Source organism: Narcine bancroftii, chromosome 7 (genome assembly GCF_036971445.1).
Source record: "Narcine bancroftii isolate sNarBan1 chromosome 7, sNarBan1.hap1, whole genome shotgun sequence".
In the NCBI taxonomy this organism is placed as follows: Eukaryota; Metazoa; Chordata; class Chondrichthyes; order Torpediniformes; family Narcinidae; genus Narcine; species Narcine bancroftii.
In genome coordinates, this window is record NC_091475.1 from 188817792 (window position 1) to 188843205 (window position 25414).

The 25414-nt window shown below is 41.1% G+C and overlaps 1 protein-coding gene across 9 annotated transcripts in view; it reads right to left on the bottom strand.

Moving 5' to 3' along the window:
- The window catches only part of LOC138739520 (F-box-like/WD repeat-containing protein TBL1X), a 469684-nt gene that overhangs the window by 19846 nt on the left and 424424 nt on the right, over nt 1-25414 (bottom strand). For all 9 annotated transcript variants that reach the window (XM_069891762.1, XM_069891761.1, XM_069891765.1 and 6 more), the window contains one exon: nt 6409-6550. In XM_069891762.1, the coding sequence (XP_069747863.1) occupies nt 6409-6550 (142 nt within the window). The remainder of the gene's footprint in view (nt 1-6408; nt 6551-25414) is intronic.

The window sequence follows — 25414 nt, forward strand, 5'->3', positions numbered from 1 at the left end:
AGGAAGAAGGAAGAATATAATATGTAGGAAGCAGGAAACAGGAAGGGGTCATTGGAAGTATATGGTAGCCAGGAAGGAGCTAAAGAAAGAACTTGGGAGAGCTCAAAGGGGGCATGAGATGGCCTTGTTGTGCAGGATTCAGGAGAATCCCAAGGCTTTTGATGCATATGCAAAGATCAGAAGGATGATGAGAATGAAGGTGGGGTCACTAAGAATAAAGGAGGCAACAGGTGCCTAAGAAGAAGTGTTGGATCTTCTTAAAAAATATTAAGATTGATTTCCCCAGGGTCAGATGCGATATTCCCCAGGTTACTGTGGGAAATGAGGAAAGATAGCTGGGGCAGTAGCTATGATCGTTGCGTTCTCTTTGGCCGCAGGGGAAGAGGTGGAGGATTGGAGAATGGCAAATGTAGTTCCCTTTTAATAAAGGTAATAAGGAGAATCCTGGGAATTATAGACTGGTGAGTCTGACATCAATTATTGGAAACTATTGGAGAGGATTCTTAAGGATAGAATCTATGAGCATTTGGAGATGTACAGTCTACTCCAGGGTAGTCAGCATGGCTTTATGAGGGGAAGGTCATGCCTCATGAACCTAATTGGGTTTTTTGAGAAGGTAACAATAGAAATTGATGAGGGAAATGTGGTAGATGTGGTCTACATAGATTTTAGTAAGGCATGTGACAAGGTCCCCGATGAGAGACTTGTTCAGAAAGACTTGAGGCATGGAATCCATGGAACCTTGGCTGTATGGATAAAATAATAGCTTGCCAGTATAAATCAGATGGTAGTTGTAGTGCCAGTTGATGAAATAGACAAAGACGATGTGGTCAAACAATAATCATGGCTTTTATTAGCAGAAACTCATGGTACAATAATGAAAGACAATAGGTGCATATACAGTTTTACCCAAGGGGAGTGTCCTTAACAGTAGAGATAATGCACAGCCAATGTTAGTACAGCAAGGCTCACCAGAGGGGAGACAGGCAGCTTGGCAGACATTCACTACAGTAGTAGTGGAAGAAAAGCATTCTTCCTTGAGGACAGTGACTTGTGGAGTACCGCAAGGATCTGTTCTGGGACCCCTGCTCTTTCTGATTTTTATAAATTACATGGATAAAGAGGCAGAAGGATAGGTCAATAAGTTTGAAGATGATACGAAGGTTGAATGAGTTATGGATGGAGCTGAAGGTTGTCAAAGGTTACAAAAGGATATAAACAGGATGCAGAGCTGGGCAGAAAAATGGCAGATGGAGTTCAAACCAGATGTGTGAGGTGATGCATTTTAGAAGGACAAACCAGAAGGCTGAGTGCAGAGTTAATGGTTGGTAATTTAAGAGCGTGGATGGACATCCGACTCCCCCCTCCCTACTTATTACTCACTGGAATATGGAAGTGCAAAGTTGTGACCCCCTATAAAAAATAACTTCTAATCTCAGAAAGAAATATGGCGTGTTTGTTAAAATATGCCTATCTTATTTGAATCATACTTGCTTAAGAATATAATTAATTTCCCCGAAAATGTTTAAATAATATAGTTAGGTTAATAGCATTGAATTCCTGAAGATCAAGATATGGAGTAATTAATGAATTCAGCTCAAACACCCCTTCTTTTTTGGACAATTTTTTTTAATGTTAGCTGTCATTGAGGGTTTGATTTGGGCAATCATATGAGACTCTGTAATATTAAATGATAAATGTAATAATTATATGATAAATGTAATAATGTTCTATTCGAGTCTGGGAAAAATTAAAATAAAATATTTTTAAAAAAAGAGTGTGGATAAACAGAGGGACCTTGGGGTTGTAATGGAGGATAAATATTGGGAGGAATTTTGTTAAGATTAGTAGGTTACATACATACACACATTTTAAAACAGATCTTATTTGAAATACTGAAGAAAACATATTCAATAACATTGCAGGATCTCTGGAGAATGTGATGCACATTTCTCAATTAGGTGCTAATTGAAATGATGCCAAGAAATGAATGGACTGGAGACCCTCTGGCTGTTGGAAGCTCTTTTCAAGGGTTTTGATAGAGTGGACAGAAAGGTCGCTCCTGGGCTTTGTTTATCTAAGACAACATCTTGATTAAGGAGAAGAACTCCTGTTGTTTGCTGAAGAAGGTGGGGGTTTTGCAAGAGAGAGAGTCAAATGGGCTTCCTGGCAGTCTCAGTTGGAGAGAGAGAGGGAGGGAGCGAAAACAAGCCCTCTCCGCTAGTGTGTGTGACATTGAAAAGAGACTGAACAGTCACGGCTGAAACAAGCCAGGAAGAGCTGGTTGGAAACAAAAAAGCTCCAGAGAGGCGGATGTCTGAAAGTACTATCTGTCTGATGTTTCTCTTGGAATAAGAGGAAAAGAAAAGAGCTCTGTGGTGGTCTGAAAGAAAGAGGTTACCATCTGGAATACCCTGATGGGGCAAGTTTAATCAGCGAGACATTGAGGTGACTAATGGTGGTACCTCAGTTGTGGAAATCCTGGATCAACAAATCTCTCTCTGCAAACCCTACAAGAACCTTCTTGCGCGGTAAACATTTACCTTTCGAGCACCAAAGCCTGGTGAACTTTATACATATTAAATTCTGTGCACAGTATAAGAATTGCCTGCAACCAGAGAACTTGGAAGAAGGAGAAGTGAAATTGAACTATGAACCAAAGAACTTTTCTTAAATTCACACATACATACATACACGTGCACTTAGAATTAGAAGGGGGTTAATTTGGGTTAGTTAAGTATAAAGGTAAGTTAAAGTTTGATTCTGTTTTCATGTTTAAAAATAATGAAAGACAACTTTTGTTTTAAAAACTACTTGTCTTGGTGAATGTCTATTGATGCTGAGTTTTGGGGTCCTTTGGGCTCGTAACAGGGTCCAAATCTATATATCCCTTAAGGTCGCCCCACAGGTTGATAGAATAGTTAAGAAGGCCAATAGGAAGCTGGGGTTCATTAATAGGGGGACTGTGTTCAAGAGTAGAGAGGCAATGTTGCAACTCTACAAATCTCTGGTAAGATCACACTTAGAGTATTGTGTTCAGTTTTGGTCACCTTATTATTGGAAGGATTTGGAAGCTATTGAGAGGGTGCAAAGGAGATTTACCAGGATGCATGTCTTATGAGGCAAGGTTAGCAGAGCTGGGACACTTTTTTCTTTGGAGCGTAGAAGGATATGAGGAGTCTTATTAGACATCTACAAGATTATGAGAGGCATAGATAGGGTGGACACCCAGTGCCTGTTTCCCAAAGCAGGAACAGCAAATGGCAGAGGACATGAGTACAAAGTGAAGGGAGGGAAGTTTAGGGAACACATCAGGAGTAGGTTTTCATATGCAGAGTTGTGGGTGCCTGGAATGCTTTGCCAGGGATGGTGGTGGAGGCTGAATCATTAGGGGGATTTAACTCCTAGAGAGACACTTGGATGGAAGAAAAATAGAGGGTTACGGGGTAGGAAGGGTTTAGTATTTTTTTTAAAAGAATATATTTCCTCAACATGATTATCCAACTGCACGAAAACCAACAAGGTCGGGTCAGATACAGCAATGAGCTCTCTGAACCCTTCTCCATTAACAATGGCGTGAAGCAAGGCTGTGTTCTGGCACCAACCCTCTTTTCAATCTTCTTCAGCATGATGCTGAACCAAGCCATGAAAGACCCCAACAATGAAGACGCTGTTTACATCCGGTACCGCACGAATGGCAGTCTCTTCAATCTGAGGCGCCTGCAAGCTCACACCAAGACACAAGAGAAACTTGTCCGTGAACTACTCTTTGCAGACGATGCCGCTTTAGTTGCCCATTCAGAGCCAGCTCTTCAGCGCTTGACGTCCTGCTTTGCGGAAACTGCCAAAATGTTTGGCCTGGAAGTCAGCCTGAAGAAAACTGAGGTCCTCCATCAGCCAGCTCCCCACCATGATTACCAGCCCCCCCACATCTCCATCGGGCACACAAAACTCAAAAAGGTCAACCAGTTTACCTATCTCGGCTGCACCATTTCATCAGATGCAAGGATCGACAATGAGATAGACAACAGACTCGCGAAGGCAAATAGCGCCTTTGGAAGACTACACAAAAGAGTCTGGAAAAACAACCAACTGAAAAACCTCACAAAGATAAGCGTATACAGAGCCGTTGTCATACCCACACTCCTGTTCGGCTCCGAATCATGGGTCCTCTACCGGCACCACCTACGGCTCCTAGAACGCTTCCACCAGCGTTGTCTCCGCTCCATCCTCAACATCCATTGGAGCGCTTACATCCCTAACGTCGAAGTACTCGAGATGGCAGAGGTCGACAGCATCGAGTCCACGCTGCTGAAGATCCAGCTGCGCTGGATGGGCCACGTCTCCAGAATGGAGGACCATCGCCTTCCCAAGATCGTGTTATATGGCGAGCTCTCCACTGGCCACCGTGACAGAGGTGCACCAAAGAAAAGGTACAAGGACTGCCTAAAGAAATCTCTTGGTGCCTGCCACATTGACCACCGCCAGTGGGCTGTTATCGCCTCAAACCGTGCATCTTGGCGCCTCACAGTTTGGCGGGCAGCAACCTCCTTTGAAGAAGACCGCAGAGCCTACCTCACTGACAAAAGGCAAAGGAGGAAAAACCCAACACCCATCCCCAACCAACCAATTTTCCCCTGCAACCGCTGCAATCGTGTCTGCCTGTCCCGCATCGGACTTGTCAGCCACAAACGAGTCTGCAGCTGACGTGGACTTTTTACCCCCTCCATAAATCTTCGTCCGCGAAGCCAAGCCAAAGATATGGATTGGGACAACATCGAGGGCTGAAGGCCCAGTATCGTGCTGTAGTGTTCTATATTCTAAAGATGGAGAGTGATTTAGATGGAATAAATAGACATCTGAATACTTTGTCAGTAAAGAAAAAAAATAAGGTGCAAAGAGTGTCAAGGCCATGTCCATGTCTGTCTATGATATAATGCATATTGGGAAGAGAGAACACGGGACTAAAAGGTGAGGCAGGATGATGAAAGCTCACATTTGGATTAATTGGAATTCACATAACGAGGGACTCAACATAGTAGCAAAACAAAAGAAGATCTTGGAACTGGACCTAAATTTTGCTGGAGGAAGATAAATTGTCAATAATACTGAAATGGAAACAGACAATTTTGGCAGGGGAGTGATATACTACAACAGGTCATGAAATGTGCTCATTCCTTTGTGTTAGGAGAGGTTGGAATCGTGAGCAAGAATACAAAATTCATGTCGGATATTAAGAGAATGGTTTATTTTGACAAGGTTATTTCTTTCATTGGTTTTGTTGTGAAATTGAGATGTAGGCTTGGCATGGTACAATATAGAGCAGGAGTTCTAATAGTGAAAATGTAGGTTACAAAGGGGATAAAATGGAGAAAGAAGTCAAATCCTGTGTAATACAAAACCAGGTACTGTGGAAAGTCTAATAGGACATCAAATTATTAGTACAGTATAAAGCCTCTCATCATGTAACTGAAAGCTATTTTCCCATACAGTTGACCTGGAATCCTTTGAAATGAGCCAAAATTCAGATGAATTTTGCTTAAACATCTTGCCAACAATCCCTCTCATAATATTAACAAATCCTATACTAATAATACCATTAGCGTCTTTACTACAGCTTCTATGTCTGGAATTATGCCAGATTACATCAGTATTACAGATGTAGAAGATGGGTTTGGGCCATAGCAAGACTGGTGTGTATAACAGCCATGAATTTTACTCTAAGCAGGAGAAAAAATAATAATTGAATAGTAGTCTGTAACGTTGATGCACTGAGACACAAATGCCAGTAGGTTGCTCTGGTGAGCTTGAAGTAGGTACAGCCATTATTTTCTCCTGCTTTTTTTTTAATGCCCTTGAACTTCAGTAAAATTAACAATAACATTAAAAATAATGAAGTAAAATTAACAATAACATTAAAAATAATGAAGTAGGAATAAAATTACAAATTCCACAAAACATTTGTTTTTAAGCCAACAAAGCCAAGTTGAAAATTGAAATACATTTTCAAGCTAATAATAATCAGTAGGTGGAGAACGAGCTGCAAGAAAGTACCAGTAACAGTGTAAGAGGTAGAGGATTAGAAAGTGGCTGTTTATTAAATCTTAACTCCATGGGACATTACATGAATGCTTCATTCCACATGGTTACATGCAAAGATTGTTGGAAGAAAAATTGCCAAAACCAAACATTTTTTTTAGTGATTTGATATTTTTGATGCCGAAATACAAATGAAATGATGCACTTTGTGACCCATTGACTTACAAAGGCTACTTTTTTTGAAATCATTACTTTTGATTCCACATGACGTTCTTTAGAAAATGAAAGATTGAGCTAATGGTTTATAGATTTCAATTATAATGAGTCACACAAGGATTACAAATTGATTTTATAGCCATAGAAACTTACATTCCAGTCGAGTGATGTAACATCCTTATTGCTTGGAACATCCTGTCCGCCTTCTCTGATACAATGCCTCAGTACTAATTGAGTTGGGCCACCATTACTGTTTTCATTGAGGTTCCATATTCTAGCAGTAGAGTCTCCAGATCTACAAAGATGAAAATTTACATTTTACAATGGACAAAGTATCATATTCTCCATAATTATTGCTTTTAACTATGGAATTAGATATTTGATAATACATCTTGAAAATCCACTTTATGAGAATGAACCAAGAAATGTTAGCTGGGGTAAATATTGTGATAAAAATAACCATCTTTCCTCATCATTTCTATCTATCTGTACCTGACATTGTAGACCACAGCATCCTCTTCTAATACCTCACTGAATAATTTACTTGCTTGGAATGATACCCACCTGAATATACCTGCCTCCATTATTTTCTGAAATACTGACTGAAAATACTGGAAAAAATCAATGGTTTGGGCAGGCAAGAAAAACAAAGTTAATGTTTGAGATCAGAGAGACTTCTTTTGAAGAGTAATTGACCCAAATTATTGGATCTCTTTTCATTTTCAGAGATTCTGCCTGATCTGCTGAGAATTTTCACCATTTTCTGCTTTTATCTCCAATCTCTAGCATCTGCAGTCTTTTTGATTCGGCATTCTTGTCTATCCAGTTGCAGTCACAGATAGTCAGCTGCCATAATATTACTTATGGTTCCAAATCTTTATAATGGCCCTACTTGAGGAGCCTTCCCACACTCCATTCTCAAGCAGATGCTGCACCTTGGCAACTCCACATTCAGCTCCACCTCACTGATATGATCTACATCATCACTGACTCTAAAAAGATATCCACTTAACCAATACAGTAAAACTCCCAGTGTCTGGCACCTATGGGGATTGGTAGATGCCAGATAAGTGAATTTGCTGGTTGCTTGAGGTTGCATGATTGGCAAACTAACAGCTGGGGGTGCCATTTTAAACTTCTGTATTTTTAACATTTGTTATTTATTTTCAGCCTTTTTTTGCCGGTTGATTGAGGTTGCCGGCTGTGTGTATTCCTGATAATGGAGATTTTACTGTATTCAGTAATTCATGAGCATTAATTTTATTACCATAGTAATTGGGAGGATGGAAGTCATTATCTGTCATGAACTCCATTCACCAGTTAAAACCTCCATTTGTCTCTTTACCTATTGTCTGACACCAAACCAGTTTATTTTTAACCTTGGTATCTTATTCAAAGTCAAGATGTTCATCAGGAAATTCCTCTGGAAGGGTAAGCCACCCAGAGTCTCTATTGATAAATTATAAGGGATTATGAGATGGGAGGTTTGAAGCTCCCAGGCTTCAAGAAATATTATTGGGCACCCCAAGTGCTGGAGGAGATAAGCCTTCTTGGGCAAAAATAGAGCTGCATAAGGTTGGAGAGAAGATAGCAGAAGATTTTATATATAAATGAAATTCAAAATTAATTTTGGATGTAAAAGAAGCTCCGTTATTAAATCATAAAATATTTGGAATAAAATAAGTGATCAAATCAGGATTAAGGGGGGGGGGGGGGGGGGATATCTCCTAAAACGTCTCTAGCTCAAGAGGTTTATTTGTTTAACAATGGACAATAAAATCCTGGACACCTGGTCTCAAAAAGGGATAAACTGTATCATGGATTGATATGAGCAGGGGTAATGAATGTCATTTGATCAATTAACCATATAACCACTTACAGCACAGAACAGGCCAGTTTGGCCCTACTAGTCCATGCCGTAACAAATCCCCAACCTCCTAGTCCCACTGACCAGCACCCGGTCCATACCCCTCCAGTCCTCTCCTATCCATGTAACTATCCAGTCTTTCCTTAAATGTAACCAATGATCCTGCCTCGACCACGTCTGTCGGAAGCTCATTCCACATCCTTACCACCCTTTGCGTAAAGAAATTTCCCCTCATGTTCCCCTTATAATTTTCCCCCTTCAATCTTAAACCATGCCCTCTAGTTTGAATCTCCCCCACTCTTAATTGAAAAAGCCTATCCACGTTTACTCTGTCTGTCCCTTTTAAAATCTTAAACACCTCTATCAAGTCCCCTCTCAATCTTCTACGCTCCAGAGAAAAAAGCCCAGTCTGCACAACCTTTTCCTGTAACTCAAACCTTGAAATCCTGTCAACATTCTTGTGAACCTTCTCTGCACTCTCTCTATTTTGTTTAAAAACCAAATATGGCGTAACTAATAATATTATCTTTTTCTATTTTTAATTAAGATCTTATTTGAAGGACAAATTGGGCCCAATGATGAGGTAGAGACTCTGATTTGAAAGGAGACTACAAAGAACTTTATTTCAAAAGCGTATTTCCAATTTCAAACAGGTACCCCGAAACAGGAGTTATATAAATCAAGACAAAGATGGGAGGCAGATTTGGGTATACTGATTGATGAAAAAAGCTGGTCCAACTTATGTAGGGACAACATGACCAATACTATTAACGCAAGGTATAGTTTGGCACAATACAATCTTTTGCCTCAACTATATCTTATGCCGCAAAAATTACACAAATTAAAATCAGAAATATCAGATCATGTTTTAGATGTGGCGAAGAAACAGAAACCTTTTGCATTCAACCCTGTCATGCTGCAAAATGAGGCCTTTCTGGGAAGATAAGGGAAATCTTTTAGAACAAATCACTAAGATTCGATTTATACTGCTACCAGAATTGTTTATATTTGGAAATATAGCAAATGTAAGACATTTGAGGCTGTTGAAACACCAATTTGAATTTGTAAAGATCGCATTGGCAGTGGCCAGGAAATGTATAGCGGCTGCCTGGAAATCTGATTCCCATCTAGATATGACTCATTGGAAACCAGAAATATATGCCTGTATTCCCCTGGAGAAAATTACTTATAACCTTAGGAAAAAAATACAATGTTTTTCTAAAAATTTGGAGTAGGTGTAGATTCTTAATTATGCCCCCCCCCCACCCCCACTCCCTCGGTCCCCTGCATCCAGGAACCACCTGGGATATTTGTCCCTTGGCAAGAAATTGATAAATCCAATGAAACCTTTTTCTTTTCTCTCTCCAATTCTAATATCCCCTGGGTGGATGGGAGGGGAAAAGTTAATGTTTCTTTTTATCTTTGTTTTGCTTTTCTTAATCAAAATCAACATCGAATGATAAGATTGGGTTTTTTTTACGTAATTGATGAATTTCATGTTGATTTGAAAATATAAAAAAAATATTTTTTTAAAAAATGTGCTTCCAACCACAAAACAGTGATATCATCAAGGACACTTGGTTGATCTCTATAACATCACTTACTCGGTCCATGCTTTATTTTTTTTGTTTGAATCCATCAACCATGGCCAGATTTAAAATTCCAAAGCACGATTAGCTGACTTGTACAAACCACCCCAAATTTTAGGTCATTAAAAATACTGTTGTCCAGTCCTCAGTGACTTGCACGGCTCCTGGTTAATCAGCACAATATTTTGGAAACTATTCATCTTCTTGTCCTTGCCTTACCCATTCCAATAATCTTACCAAGCTCACAACCCGCTAAGATAACTTTCAGATCTGGTTTTTCTCCCTGAATCTCTGCACCCCTTTCCTTGAATGGACTGAGACAGCCCGGTTCTTAAAAGTGACTCTTGTGTTTCGCTGTCAAAATGCATTTAATAATGTTTTCCAAAGAAATGTCAGCTGTTTTAAAAGCAATACATGAATCTCTTGGTGCCTGCCACATTGACCACCGCCAGTGGGCTGATAACGCCTCAAACCGTGCATCTTGGCGCCTCACAGTTTGGCGGGCAGCAGCCTCCTTTGAAGAAGACCGCAGAGCCCACCTCACTGACAAAAGGCAAAGGAGGAAAAACCCAACACCCAACCCCAACCAACCAATTTTCCCTTGCAACCGCTGCAATCGTGTCTGCCTGTCCCGCATCGGACTGGTCAGCCACAAACGAGCCTGCAGCTGACGTGGACTTTTTACACCCTCCATAAATCTTCGTCCGCGAAGCCAAGCCAAAGAAAGAAAGAACATGAATATAATGCTTTGTGCCACTAGGTGGCATGGTGGTGCCATAAATTCTTGATGAAGAGTTGGTGTTCCCTATCTGAATTACTTTTGATCACCCTGATACTGCATCATCAATGACCAGATTTTGCATTGTTTTTAAATGATTCCTAATTTTTTTACACATAAAATTATTCTGAATATTTTAAAAATAATTGTCTTAATATCAGAAAATCAAAGACGTACCTTAGTGAAGTCATCATTGAGGACCACAAGATAAAAACAGAAATGCTGAGGTCTCGCAGAGTCCAAAGGAAGATATATTACCAATGTTTCGGGCCTGAGCCCTTCTTCAAGGTAGAAGTAAAATGAAGACACGCACCTGAATTAAAAGGCTGGGAGAAGGAAAGAAAGAGCAAGGGAGGAGCAAAGGCCAACAGACACAGGGTGATAATTGGATATGGATAGGAGGACAGGCGAGAAATGATTGGGGGAGGGGTGGCTCTATGAATGCAGAGTTGGAGGAAAGGAGACAGGGAAAAGTGAGAGAGAGAGAGCACACTAGAAGAAGGGAAAAATAGGGACGGGGAGGGGCTAAGAAACTACAGGTCAATGTTAATGCCCAGATGGCGTATGTGGTGTTGTTCCTCCAATTTGCGGGTGGTCTCAGTCTGGCAGTGTATGGGATCGTGGGCAGATATGTCGGCAAAGGGATGGGGTGGGGAATTGAAATGGGTTGTCATTGCAGGTGACAGAGCTGAGGTATTCAATGAAACGATGTCCCAGACTGATGAAGAGGAGAAACCATGGGAGCACCTGATGCAGTAGATGATCCCTTAAGATTCACAAGTTGCTTCACTTGGAAGGAATGTACATCCATTGTTTTCGAACTGGTATCCACTTAACTTGACTCCGTTTTTGTCCCTTATAGTCCAGTCCCACCCACCTACATCTGTGATACTTCACATGCCCTCCATCATTTCAACAACTTCCAGTTTCCTGAACTTGACTGCCTCAACTTCACCTGGACATCCAATCACTATTCACCTCCGTTCCCCATAATGAAAGCCATAAAATGCTTCGCATCTTCCTCGACAACAGACCCAACCACTTGTCGTCACCTTCAATAACTTCCCCCTTGACTCATCCCACTTTATCCAGGGGTAGTGTTGCCTCATGTATCCATAATGAGCTTGTCAACTTTATCTACTTTACTTCCAACTTCCAATACTAGTTCAAATTCACTTGGTCAATCTCGCAACACTTTCCCTTTCTCAATCTCTCTTTCTCTTTCTCTCTCTCAGGAGATAAACTTTCGACAGATGCTTTCTACAAAACCAACAACTCCCAGTTACCTTGACTACACCTCTTCAAACCCTGGCCACTGTAAGGATTTCATTCCTTTCTCACAATTTCTCTGTCGCATCTGCTTCCAGGACAAGCTATTTCGTGCCAGATCATCAGAGCTGTCCTCCAAAATCGTGGCTTCCTCTTTACTATCATCAACTCTGCCCTCACCCCTATATCCTTCATTAGCTGCACATCTGCCCTGCCCTCCTCCACCCTGACACGCAACAAGGACAGGATTGGTTATTGAAAGGGAAAGATCAGCCATGATCCGATAAATGGCGGTGCTGGCTTGAAGGGCCAATTGGCCTACTCCAACACTTATTGTCTATTGTCCTCACCTACCACCTACTAGCATCTGCATTCAACATATTTCCACTACCTACTACCTGAATCCACCACCAGACACATCTGCTCTCCTCCTTCCCCAGGGACCACTCCTCCATGACTCCCTCTTCCACTCCCCTTTGACACCTAACCCTGTGACCTTATGAAGTGCTCTACTTGCACCCACACCTCTTCCCTCACCAACATTCTGGATTCTAAACAGTCCTTTGAAATAAAACAACACTTTTTTTGCTTCTCCCCAGCCTTTTAATTCAGGTGCCTGTCTGCTTTTTACTCATACCTTGAAGAAGGGCTCAGGTCCGAAAACTCAGTAATATTTTACCTGCTGAGATCCTCCAGCATTTCTGTGTTTATACTGTGACTGATTATGTTGTGTTTATATTGTATATAGATATGACTTTGGGAGATAAATTGTGTACAAACACTTCAAAACAGATCTAATTTAAAATACTGGAGCTCTGCTCAAGCCAGACAGGGCGGCTCCTGGGGGCCTTTGCTTTGAAAAGCAACAGATGAAAGAGATTGGAGGAGTACGTCGGAGCTGCAGGCTGTCTGGGAATGCAGCTTGCTGTTCCAAGAGGGTGATTTTTGCAAGCAGAGAGAGTTGAACACCTTTTTTTCTGTGTGTGTGTGTGTGTGTGTGTGTGTGTGTGTGTGTGTGTGTGTGTGTGTGTGTGTGTGTGTGTGTGTGTGTGTGTGTGTGTGTGTGTGTGTGTGTGCGTGCGTGCGCACGCGCGTGCGTGCGTGAGAGAGAGAGAAGTTCTGAAGTGCTACAGTCAGCAGCAGGGACTGGAACAGGACAAGCTGGAAAGCTTGTGGAAAAAACCCATTTGGAAGATGGGTTGTGAGTTCTTAGTTCAGCCTGATCAAAGCCCTTGTGGTTCATGCAAGAGGAGAGGACTGGCTGCCTAATGTTTCACTTGAAATAAGAGAAACAAATACAAACTCTGTAGTGACCTGAAAGAAAGAGGTTATCATTTGGAAAACCCTGATGGGGCAAGTTTCTTAGCCAAGACCCTGTCGTGGCTGATTAAAAGGGATCAGTTTGTGTCCAGGAACAACAAATCTCTCTCTAAAAACCACAAGAAGCGGTAACCATTTATCTTGCAAGCACCAAAGTCTGGTGAACTTCATAAATGCTAAATTCTGTGCACGGTATAAGAATTGCCTGCAACCAGTGAACTTGGAGGAATGAGAAGTGAGATTGGACTGTGAATTAAAGAACCTTTCTGATCTTACACACTCATTACATACACTTGCGCTTAGAATTAGAAAGGGGTTAAGTTAGGTTAAGTTAATAGTGTGATCCTGTTTTCATGTTTAAAGATTCTTAAAAGCAACCTTTGTTTAAGTAATTATTTGTCTTGGTGAATATCTATTGCTGCCGGGTTTTGGGATCCTTTGGGCTCGTAACATAACCAATCTTTTGAAGAAGGGGGAGAAAATTGTATGGACTAAAGTTTGTCAGACAGCTTTAGAAAATTTAAAGGAGATGCTATGCTATGACACTGTTCTAAAATCTCCTGATTTTGACAGACCATTTTCTTTAGCAGTTTGTCTTTTTTTTTCACACCATAAATCACATTAACCATGATACACACTTTTTCCTTTTCACACATATACAGTGCCATTTTCTCCCCCCCCCCCCTTCCTCCTCCCATCCCACCCTCCCTACTCCCCCCTCCCGTCCATTTAAGGTACAAAATCTAGGATACATTAAACCAGTCATACAATGTTGTCATTCAATAAAAATACACCAGAAATTCCACTGAGTCCATTCTTTTCATTTCCTTTTCCTTCCGTTAACTTAGGTAGTGATTGTCCCCGGAAGGTTTTCGTTATTGTGTTTCATGTAAGGCTCACATATTTGTTCGAATATTTCAATATTATTTCTTAAACTATAGCAGTTTGTCTTGATGGGTTTTGGGGTCCTCTGGGGTCCTAACAATACTACAACTACAGCGTCTGTAGACTGTCGTGTTTCACAATCACTCTAGAGTTTTTAGACTACAGGCATGTAATGGCACAATCAACAAAATTTGCCATTACATGGGTGTAAGAAGGAAAATGCAGAAATTTTTAGTCAATTCCTGCATTGAGATTTTTTTCTGCAGGACCCCTACTACTTTTCGGGGGCAAGCCAGCGGTCTAAAATCGCACCACAAAATTCAGTCTAAAATCGAACCACAAAACTTAACTCATGAATTCGACGTCCAGCTGATGATCCACGTAAAAGTACCAGGTCTAACATGCACAAGAACTTAAGGCGTGCAGTGTAAATGACTACAAGTTGAGTAATTACGTTAAAGTTTTCACATTTTTTTCCAATATTGCTATCTAAAAAACACTCTTCTCGAACAATACCTCAGAGGCAATCTAAAATCGCCTAATCAATTGGAGTTGTAGAGAGAATACCTCAGAGATAAACAAAATTAGTATCTGAAATAATTACCAGAAAATATAAAGAATGGCTTCATCAGAATAACTAGAAAGTCCAAGAGCTAAGGTATAATTAAGATATCCTTAGATAGGTCACCTTAATATGCTTCACGATGAAAGAAAGAGAAATCCGAAGTACAAGAAGAATTGGCCAAAGTTGTTTGGAAAGGCACACCGGCAGGGAGGACAGTAGAACCACAACGGCTGGAGTTTTCCTCTAGTCATAAACAGAGGGAATGGCAGCCAAGGCAGGAGAATGCTCCTTTGCAGAACGTGGGTCATCGTGGATGCCAGCAGTATCCCTGATGACTTCATCACTGAGAAATGCATCCGAGTTAAAGAAATGGAGCTAGAATTGGATGAATCCCGATCATTTGGGAGGTAGAGGGGAGTGATAGTTAGGCATTATAGGGACACTATTACACCTAGGAGGAAGGAAGAGGGCAGTTAGGGTGACAGTCAGGAGAGTAAAAGGGAACGGGCAGTCATTGCAGGGCACCCCTGTGGCTGTTGCTCTCAATAACAAGTACAAGTACTCCCCGACTTACGACCGTAATGGGGACCAAAGGATCGGTCGTATCTCGAAATGGACACGTCGGAATTCTGCCCACGTGCATGGAGTACCGTGTCTTAAAGCAAACATTTTAATCAATTGTTGTATTTTATAAACTATAACAGGGCACGTAAAAGCAAAATGTACATACTTACTTTGTTAGACAGCATCCCAGGGTCCACAGCCTGGGCGTGGCCATCTTGATTTCTGTACGCATGCGCGAATCTTCAGTTGGCGCATGTGCAGTGGGTTCACAATTTAAAGTTCAGTTGGTGTACGCGTGAGAGTTAAGCATGCCGACAATATTGAATCTTAGCTCTCATGCATGTGCCAACTGTTATAATTTGTCAAATACAACATAAACCACTTTTTAAAAAAATTGGTCATAAGTGTGGATGGACATAAATCACGTAGTTTGCAAGTCGGGGAGTACCTGTCTACCATTTTGGATACTGTTGGGGTCAAAGGACCTATCAGGATCAATCAACAGCAATCAGGTCTCTGGCAGAGTCTGGTCCTGTGGCTATGCAGGGAAGGGTTGAGAAGACGCGAGCTGTCGTGACAGGGGATTCAATTGTTAGGGGAACAGATAATTAGTCTGCGGAAGAGATCGAGTATCCTGGATGGTATGTTGCCTCCCTGGTTCCAGGGTCCAAGATACCTCACATTGAGTTCATAGCATTCTTAGGAGGGAGGGTGAGCAGCCAAATGTTGTGGTCCATATAGGGATTAATGACGAGGTTAGGGAAGGTGAGGAGAGTTCAGGGAGTTAGGTGCTAGATTGAAGAGCTGGACCTCCAGGACTGTGATCTCAGGATTGCTACCCATGCCACATGCTAGTGAGGTTGGAAATAGGAGGATAATGCAGCTTTGCACGTGGCTAAAGACATGGCGCAGGGGAGAGGGCTTCAAGTTTCTGGATGATTGGGTTCTCTTCCAGAGAAGGTGGGACCTGTTCCAGCAGGACAGTTTGCATCTGAACTGGAAGGGGGTCTAATACTTTTGCGGGAATGTTTGATAGTTCTTTTCTGGTGGGTTTAAACTAGATTTGCAGGCAAATGGGAACCAGAGGGCCAGAGCAGATATGGGAGTGGAGGAGGGTAAAGATGATGTGAAAAATACATGCACCATTAGAAGTCAGTGGGTTGTATGTGGTGGATATTTTCTAAAATGCATCTATTTCAATGAAAGGAGTATTGTAGAAGAGGCAGACGAGTTGAGAGCATGGATTGGCACATGGAATTATGTCATTGTGGCCATGGGTAAAACTTAGTTGCATGATAGCATGGGGGTGGGAGATGAAAGAGGAGGAGAGGCATTGCTTGTCAGGGAAAATATCATAGCTGTGCTCAGGCGGTACAGACCAGAGGGGTTGCCTACTGAGGCTTTATGGCTAAAGTTGAGGAATGGGAAAGGTTTGACCACACTCATGGGGTTGTATTATAGACCACCCAATAGTCAACGAGAATTGGAGGAACAAATCTGTAGAGAGTTAACAGACAGTTGGGCATTTTAATTTTCCACATATTGACTGGGACTCTCATAGTATATAAGGACTGGTTGGCTTGGAGTTTGTCAAATGAGTTCAGGAAAGTTTTCTAAATCAATATATAGAGGTACCAACTAGAGAGAATATAATACTGGATCTCCTGTTAGGGAGTGAGACAGAACAGGTGACAGAAGTATGTGTAGTGAACATTTTGGGTCCAGTGATCATAATGCCATTAGTTTCTAGTAAATTACGGAAAAGGATAGGTCTGGGCCTCGGGTTGAGATTCTAAATTGGAGAACGGCTAATTTTGAGGAAATGAGGAAGAATCTAGAATGCGTGAACTGGGAGAGGTTGTTTTCAGGCAAGGATGTGGAAGGTAAGTGGTGATATTTTGAAAGTTTAGAGTTTGTATGTTCCTGTCAGGATTAAAGGCAAGGTTAACAGGCATAGAGAACCTTGGGGTTTGAGGGATATTGAGGACCTGGTTCAGAAGAAGAGAGAGATATATAGCAGGTATAGAGAACATGGAGCAAATCAGGTACTGGAGTAGTATAAAAAATGTAAGAAAAACCTCAAGAAAGAAATCAGGAAGGCAAAAAAGAGACAAGGTTGCTTTGGCAGACAATGTAAAGGAAAATCCTAAGGGCTTCTACAGGTATATTAAAAGCAAAAGGATAGTAAGGGACAAAATTGGTCCCTTGTATGGAGCCAAATGAGGTGGGGGAGATCTTAAATGCTTTTTTTCCATTAGTATTCACTTAGGAAACGGGAACAGGGTTGTGGAAAGTAAGGAAAATTAGCAGTGAGGTCATGGAACATATACAGATTAAAGAAGAGGAAGTGGTTGTTGTCTTAAAGCATATAAGGATGGATAAATCCCCAGGGCCTGACAAGATATTCCAATGGACCTTGAGATAGGTTAGTGTAGAAAAGAATTGCATGGCAGAAATATGTCCTTAGCCACAGGGGTGGTGCTGGAGGCAGCTCACGTTATTCTGTAGTTTAAGAAAAGCTCCAAAAATAGCCCTGGAAATTATAGGCCAGTGAGCCTGATGCAAGTAAAACGTAAATTATTGGAAGGTTTTCTAAGAGATCGGATATACAATTATTTGGATAGCCAGAAACGGATTAGGATAGTCAACATGGCTTTGTGTGTGATAGGTCATCATGTTTAACCAATCTTATAGAGATTTTCATGGAGGGTACCAGGAAAGTTGATGAAGGAAAGGCTGTTGATGTCATCTAAATGAAATTTAATAAGACCTGGGACATTAATCAGCAAGGTTCATACACTAGGTATTCATGTGAAGTAGTGAAATGGATTCGACAATGGCTCAACAGGAGAAGATTGCTTCTAAGACTGGAGGCCTGTGACTAGTGGTGTGCCTCAGGGATCAGTGCTGGGACTATTGTTTTTTGTTATCTATATCAATGAGCTGGATAATGATATGATAAACTGGATCAGCAAGATGCAGATGACACTAAGATTGGAGGTATTGTGGACAGCGAAGAACGTTTTCAAAGCTTGCTAAGGGATCGGGTCCAGCTGGAATAATGGGCAGAAAAATGGCAGATGGAATTTAATGCAGACAAGTGTGAGGTAATACATTTTGGAAGGACAAACCAAGAAAGGACATGCATGGTGAATGGAAGGGCACTAAGGAGTGCAGTGGGACAGAGGGACCTGGGAATACAGATGCATAATTCCCTGAAAGTGGCATCACAGATGAATAGGGTTGCAAAGGGAGCTTTTGCCATATTAGCCTTCATAAATCAAAGTATTGAGTATGGGAGATGGGATGTTTATGGGTGAAGTTGTATAAGACATTGGTGAGGGCAAATTTGGAGTATTCTTTTAGTCACCTAACTACAGGAAAGATATCAATAACATAGAAAAGAGTGCGGAGATTTACTAGGATGTTGTCCGGACTTCAGAAACTGAGTTACAGGGAAAGGTTAAATGTTAGGACTTTATTCCCTGGAGCATCGAAAAATGAGGGGAGATTTGATAGTGGTATTTCAAATTATGAGGGGGATAAACAGATAGGCTTTTTCCACTGAGTGTGTAGGTGAGATACCAACCAAAAACACTGGTTAAGGGTGAAAGGGGAAAAGTTTAGGGTGAATGTGAGGGGGAACTTCTTCACATAGAGTGCGTTGGGAGTGTGGAAGTGTTGAATGCACACTAATTTTTAACATTTAAGAAGAATTTAGTCAGATACATGGATGGGAGAGGTATGGAGGGCTAAGTACTGGGTGCAGATCAGTGGGACTAGGCAAAAAAAATTGGTTCAGCACAAACTAGAAAGACCAAAGGGGCCTGTTTCTGTGCCGTAGTGTTTTATGGTTCTATGAGTAAAAAGCAAGGTGCAGGACAGATATATTCTTAAAAAAACAAGAAATATTTGAATGGAAAAAATTACATAAATGTGGTACACAAGAGAAGTCATAGCCAAAGTAAAAACAAAAGAAAGGGCAAAAATTTAGAGACAGGACTGGAAAGGTTTTAAAAGCTTACAGAAGGCAACTAAAAAAGTTCCTTAGGAGGAAAAGATGAACTTTGAAAGGAAGCTAGCAAGTAACATGAATACAGATATCAAATGCTTTAAGCATATTGAGTAAAAAAAGAGGAGAAATTAGATATAGGACTGATAGAAAATGATGGCAGAAGAACTGAATGAGTATTTTTTTTTGCATCAGTCTTCACTGTGGAAGACATTAGCTGTATACCTGACTTTTAAAGCTTGGAAGTCTTTCAGGGAAGAGAGGTGCTTGGGAAGCTCAATGGTCCCAAGGTAGATAATTCTCTTGGACCAGATGAAATGCACCCTTGGGTTCTGAAAGAATTAGCTACAGAGATTGTGGATGCATTAATAATGATTTTCCAAGAACCAATAGATTTTGGCAATGTTAACATAACATATAACATAATTTACAGCACGGAAACAGGCCATTAGGCCCTTCTAGTCCGCACCGAACCAAACACCCCTCTCTAGTCCCACCTCCCTGCACAATGCCCATAACCCTCCATCTTCTTCTCATCCATATACCTGTCCAACCTTTTCTTAAATAATACAATTGACTCCGCCGCCACTATTTCTCCCGGAAGCTCATTCCACACGTCTACCACTCTCTGAGTAAAGAAGTTCCCCCTCATGTTACCTCTAAACCTCTGCCCCTTAATTCTTAACTCATGTCCTCTTGTTTTAATCTTTCCTCCTCTTAACGGAAATAGTCTATCCACATCCACTCTATCTATCCCTTTCATAATCTTAAATACTTCTATCAAATCCCCTCTCAACCTTCTACGCTCCAAAGAATAAAGACCTAATCTGTCCAATCTCTCCCTATACTCTAGATGCTTAAACCCAGGTAACATTCTGGTAAACCTTCTCTGCACTCTCTCCACTCTGTTTATATCCTTCCTATAATTAGGCGACCAGAACTGCACACAGAACTCCAAATTAGGCCGCACCAACGTCTTATACAGTCTCAACATCACCTCCCAACTCCTATATTCCATGCAATGATTGATAAAGGCCAGCATACTAAAAGCCTTCTTCACCACCCTATTCACGTGAGTTTCTACCTTCAGGGAACGATGTACCGTTACTCCTAAATCTTTCTGCTCTTCTGTATTCCTCAATGCTCTCCCATTTACCACATATGTCCTGTTCTGATTCTTCTTACCAAAATGAAGCACCTCACACTTATCAGCATTAAATTCCATCTGCCATTTTTCAGACCACTTTTCTAAGCAGCCCAAATCCCTCTGCAATCCTTGAAAACCTTCTTCATTATCCAGAGGACTGAAAAATTGCAAACTGTATGTCTAAATTTAAAAGATCACTTTGCTATTTAAAAAGAGAGGGAGGCAGCAGAAAGCAAATTATAGACCTGTTAGCTTAACATCAGTGGTTGGGAAGGTTTTGGAGTTGATCGTCAATGTTGAGTTATGAAGGCTGCTTAACAAGATGAGAGTCCATGGAATTTAATTAATTCTAAGGGCTGATTTATTTATTTAGTGCTGTGCATTATCTATCTATCTATTTATTTATTTATTTAATTTTATGGGTTGGTTTTGAAAGTCGGGTGGGGGCCTAGTGTGCAGGCCAGTTTTAAAAAGGGAAGGACAGTTTACCTTGTTGTTCACTTGGTGAGGAGCCTTCAGCCAGGTGAGTCTGGTGATTGCTGGTAATTGATTATTGTGGGAAGGATTAATTTGGTAATTAAGAAAATTAACAGGAACCAATAAAAAGCAGGGCCCGCTAAAGGAGTGGCCTAGTGAAGGAGTGGGACTTCACGGGTTTGGCTCAAGTGACTTCAGTGAGCTGAGGCTAAGGAAAGGTTTGGTAAGTTTTTTTTCAAGTTTATCTTAATTACTCTAATTTAAATTGAAGAGTGGTTGATGGAGGCATATAGGGCAGGATGTGGGAGGTCAGGAACAGCACAGATATTCCTGATGACTACACCTGCAAAAGGTGCACTCATGGAAGACTGAGTTGCAGCTGGATGAATTGTAGATCATAAAGGAGACAATGATAGGTAGGAGTTATGGGGGAGGCAGTCACTCCCAACAGTCAGGAGTCAGCTAACTGGGTGACTGAGGAAAAGAGGGAGCTAAGCAGTGCAGAGTACCCCTGTGGCTGTTCCCCTCAATGTATACTGCTTTGGATATTGTTTGGTGGGTGATCTTCAGGGGCAAGTCATGGAGATTGGGTCTTTGGCACAGGGGCTGGACCCTTGACTCAGAAGGGAAGGGAAGAAAAGAGTAGGGCTTGTAGTTGGGGACTTGCTGGTTAGGGGAGCAGATAGGAGGTTTGCTGGATGAGATTGGGGATCCCATTTGCTATGTTGTCTCCCAGGTACCAGGTCAGGGATGTCTCTGATTGAGTCCACAGTATTCTGGAGGGGGTGGGAGAGCACCCAGAAGTTGTGGTCCATGTGGGGGACCAATGATATAGTTAGAAGTAGGGCTGAGTTCCTGAAAAGGGATTATATAGAGTTAGGGAAGAAGTTGAAAATCAGGTGTTCAAGGGTGGCAATCTCAGGAATGCTGCCTGTGCCACGAGCTAGTGAGATTAGAAATAGGAAGGTTGTGGAGGATGAATGTGTGGCTTAGGAGCTGATGAATGGGTCAGATGTTTAGATTTCTGAATTGTTGAGATCTCTTCTGGGGAAAGTCTGACATGTACAAAAAGGGATGGGCTGAATCTTGAACTGGAGGGAGACCAATATCCTGATGGGCAGGTTTGCTAGAGCTGTTGGGGAGAGTTTAAACTAGTTTGGCAGTGGGTGGGAATCAGAATGAGAGTATGGAGGAAGAACACCTAGATTAGAAGGAATGTAAAAAATAAATGGAGGGAAGAAGGTAAAGGTAGTTGGTGACAAAAGAGTATATGAGGAGGACAGTCTCTTAAATGCATAGATTTTAATTCAAGGAGCTTAGTAAATAAGAAGGATGAGCTTAAGGCATAGATGGCCACATGGAAATGTGATATTGTGGCCATCAGTGAAACTTGGTTGCAGGAAGGGCATGTTTGGCAGTTAAATATTCCAGGATTCCATTGTTTTAGGCATGATAAAAGGGGATAAAATGTGGAGGTGTTGCATTGCTTATTAGAGAGAACATTACAGCAGTGCTGTGGCAGGATGGTTTGTTGGGATCGTCCAGTGAGGCTATTTGGGTAGAACTGAGGAATGGCAGAGGCATGAATACATTCATGGGAGTGTATTAAAGACCACTAAATGGGCTGAGGGAATTGGAGGAGCAAATTTGTCAGGAGATTTGCATATATGTGTAATAAACACAAGGTGGTAGTTGTGGGAGATTTCAACTTTCCAAACATTATCTGGGACGTCCATACAGTAAGAGGGCTGGATGGGGTAGAGTTTAATTGTATTAAGGAACGTTTCTTAATACATAGAAGAACTGACTCTAAAGGGAGCAGTATTGGATCTCCTTTTGTGGAACAAGATGGGTCAGGTGATAGGTTTGTGTTGGGAACACTTTGGTCTTGTGATCACATTACTATTAGTTTTAGGCTAGTAATGGAAAAGAATTGAGGTAGACCAGAGGTTGAGATTCTTGATAGGAAGAAAGCAAATTTCGAGGGGATGAGAAAAGATTTGGAGGGTGTGGATTGGGATGAGATATTTTCAGGGGAAAATGTAGGAGATGAATGGAGGATGTTCTGAGAGAGCAGAGTTGGCATGTCCCTGTGAGAATTAAAGGAAAGATTAGAAACTAAGGAGCCTTGGTTTTCAAAAGATATTGGGAAATTGGTTTGGAGGAAGAGGGATGTGTACAACAGGTATAAACACAGCAGGGAAGGGATGAACTGCTTGAGGAATACAATGAGTGTGTATTTTAAAATTTTAATAAATCTTAAGAAATTAAAGGCTAAAAGGAGGTATGAAGCTGCTTTGGCAGGCAAAGTAAAATTAAATCCAATGGGTTTCTATAGTTACTTTAAAAGCAAAAGAATTGAGAGATAACTGGGGGGGTTGGGGGGGGGGGGTGTGTTGGGTGGTGAGCTCTGAGAGGCCAGAGGAGATGGGTGAAATTTTAAACTTTTTTTTCTTCAGTATTCACTAAGGAAAAGAATACTGAGCCAGATGAAGTGAAGAAATATGGTAGGGAGCTCATGGATAATATAAGAATTAATGAGGCAGTGTTGGTGAAATTGAAAAATATCAAGGTGGCTAAATCTTCAGGTACTGACAAAATATTCCCTCGGACCCTGAGGGAGGTTAATGAACAAATAGTGGGGCGTTGACAGAAATATTTAAAATGTCACGGTGGAAGTACTGGAGGACTGGAGGGTGGCTTTTTTTTGCTGTTCAAAAAAGGATCCAAAAGTAAACCTGGTAATTATAGGCATATTTGACTGATGTCAGTGGTGGGTAAATTAATGGAAAGTTTTTAGAGATGCTATGTACAACTATTTGGAAAGATGGGATGGATTTGGAGTAGTCAGCATGGTTTTGTACGTGGTAGATCATGTTTAACCTATCTTAGAGTTTTTCGAGGAGGTTACAAAAAAGGTTGAGGGGAAGGTGGTGAATGTTGTTTAATCTGAACTTTAATGCTTTTGATAAGGTTCCCCATAAGAGGTTAGTAAGGAAGGTGGAAGCATTTGGTATTAATGAAATAGTGAAATGTATTTAGCAATAGTTTGATGGGTGATGCCAGAGAATAGTGGTGGAAAATTGTCGAAGTGAAGGCTGGTAATGAGTGGAGTGCCTCAGGGATTAGTACTGGGTCCACTGTTGTTTGTCATATTAACTATCTAGATGATAGGGTTGCAAATTGGATTAGTAAATTTGCAGATGATACAAAGGTTAGTGGTGTTGTGGACAGTAAGGAAGATTATCAAAGCTTACTGGATGATATAGGACAGTTGGAAGAGTGGGCCCAAAGATGGCAGATGGAGTTTATTACTGATAAATGTGAGGTGCTACATTTTGGTAGTCCTAATCAAAATAGGACATGCATGTTAAATGGTAGACAATTGAGGAGTTCAATGGAACAAAGGGATTTAGGAGTTATGGAACATAATTCTCTGAAAGTTTAATCACATGTGATTTATTTTTTACATTCCTTCTAATCTAGGTTGTGAAGAAGGCATTTAGTATGTCTGCTTTTATAAATCAGAGTATAGAATACAGGAGTTGAGATGTTGTGTTGAAATTGTATAAGGCATTGATGAGGCCAAATTTGAAATACTGGGTGCAGTTTTGCTCGCTGAATTACAAGAAGGATATAAACAGTATAGAGAGAGTGCAGAGGAGGTTTATGAAATTGTTGCTTTTGAGTTGCAGGGAATGATTGAGCAGGCTGGGACTTTATTCCCTTGAGTGTTGAAGGGTGATTTGATAGAGGTATTCAAAATTGTAAGGGGAAAGATGGTCAATGTGGATAGGCTTTTTTCACTGAGGGTGGGCAGGATTCAAACAAGGTGGCACAAATTGAGAGTAAAGGGGAAAATGTTTAAGGGAAACAATAGAGAATTTTTTCACATAGAGGGTGGTGGGAGTATGGAATAAACTTCCAACAGTGGTGGTAGAAGTAAGATTAATGTTAATATTCAAGGAAAGGGTGGATAGATGTATGAAAAGGAGAGATATGGAGGGTTATGGGCCAAATGTGGGTCAGTGGGAGAAGATGTTTGGCATGGACTAGTAGAGACAAACTGGCCTGTTTCTGTGCTGTATATAGTTGTATGAAAGATTCTAGCATGGGTAGAGCATTGGCTGATTGGCAGGAAATAGTGGCAATAAAGGGATCATATTCTGGTTGGCTACCAGTTACCCGTGATGTACTGTATGGATCAAAGTTGGGGCCACTTTTCGTATTGTATGTTAATGATTTGTGGTTAACTTTGCAGATGATACAAAGATAGGTGGAGGAGCAGATGGTGATGAGGAAATGGAGAGGTTGCAGAGAGACTTGGATTGATTAGGAGAATGGGAAAAGTAGTGGCAAATGAAATGCAATGATAGGAAGTGCATGGTCATGCAATTTGGTAAAAGGACTAAAAGGGCTGATAATTATTTGGATCAGGAGAAAATTTGGAGGTGCAAAGGGACTTGGGATTATCATGCAGGTTACCCTAAAGGTAACCACCAAGTTGAGTCAGTGGTGAACAAGTTGAATGCAATGTTGGAAGAGGATACAAGAGCAAGGGTGTGATGCTGATGCTTTATAAGGCACTGATGAGGCCTCGCGTGTAGTATGGTTACAATTTTAGGCACCTTATTTTAGAAGGATAGCTTGGAGAGGATTCACAAGAATCCTTCCTAGGATGAAGGG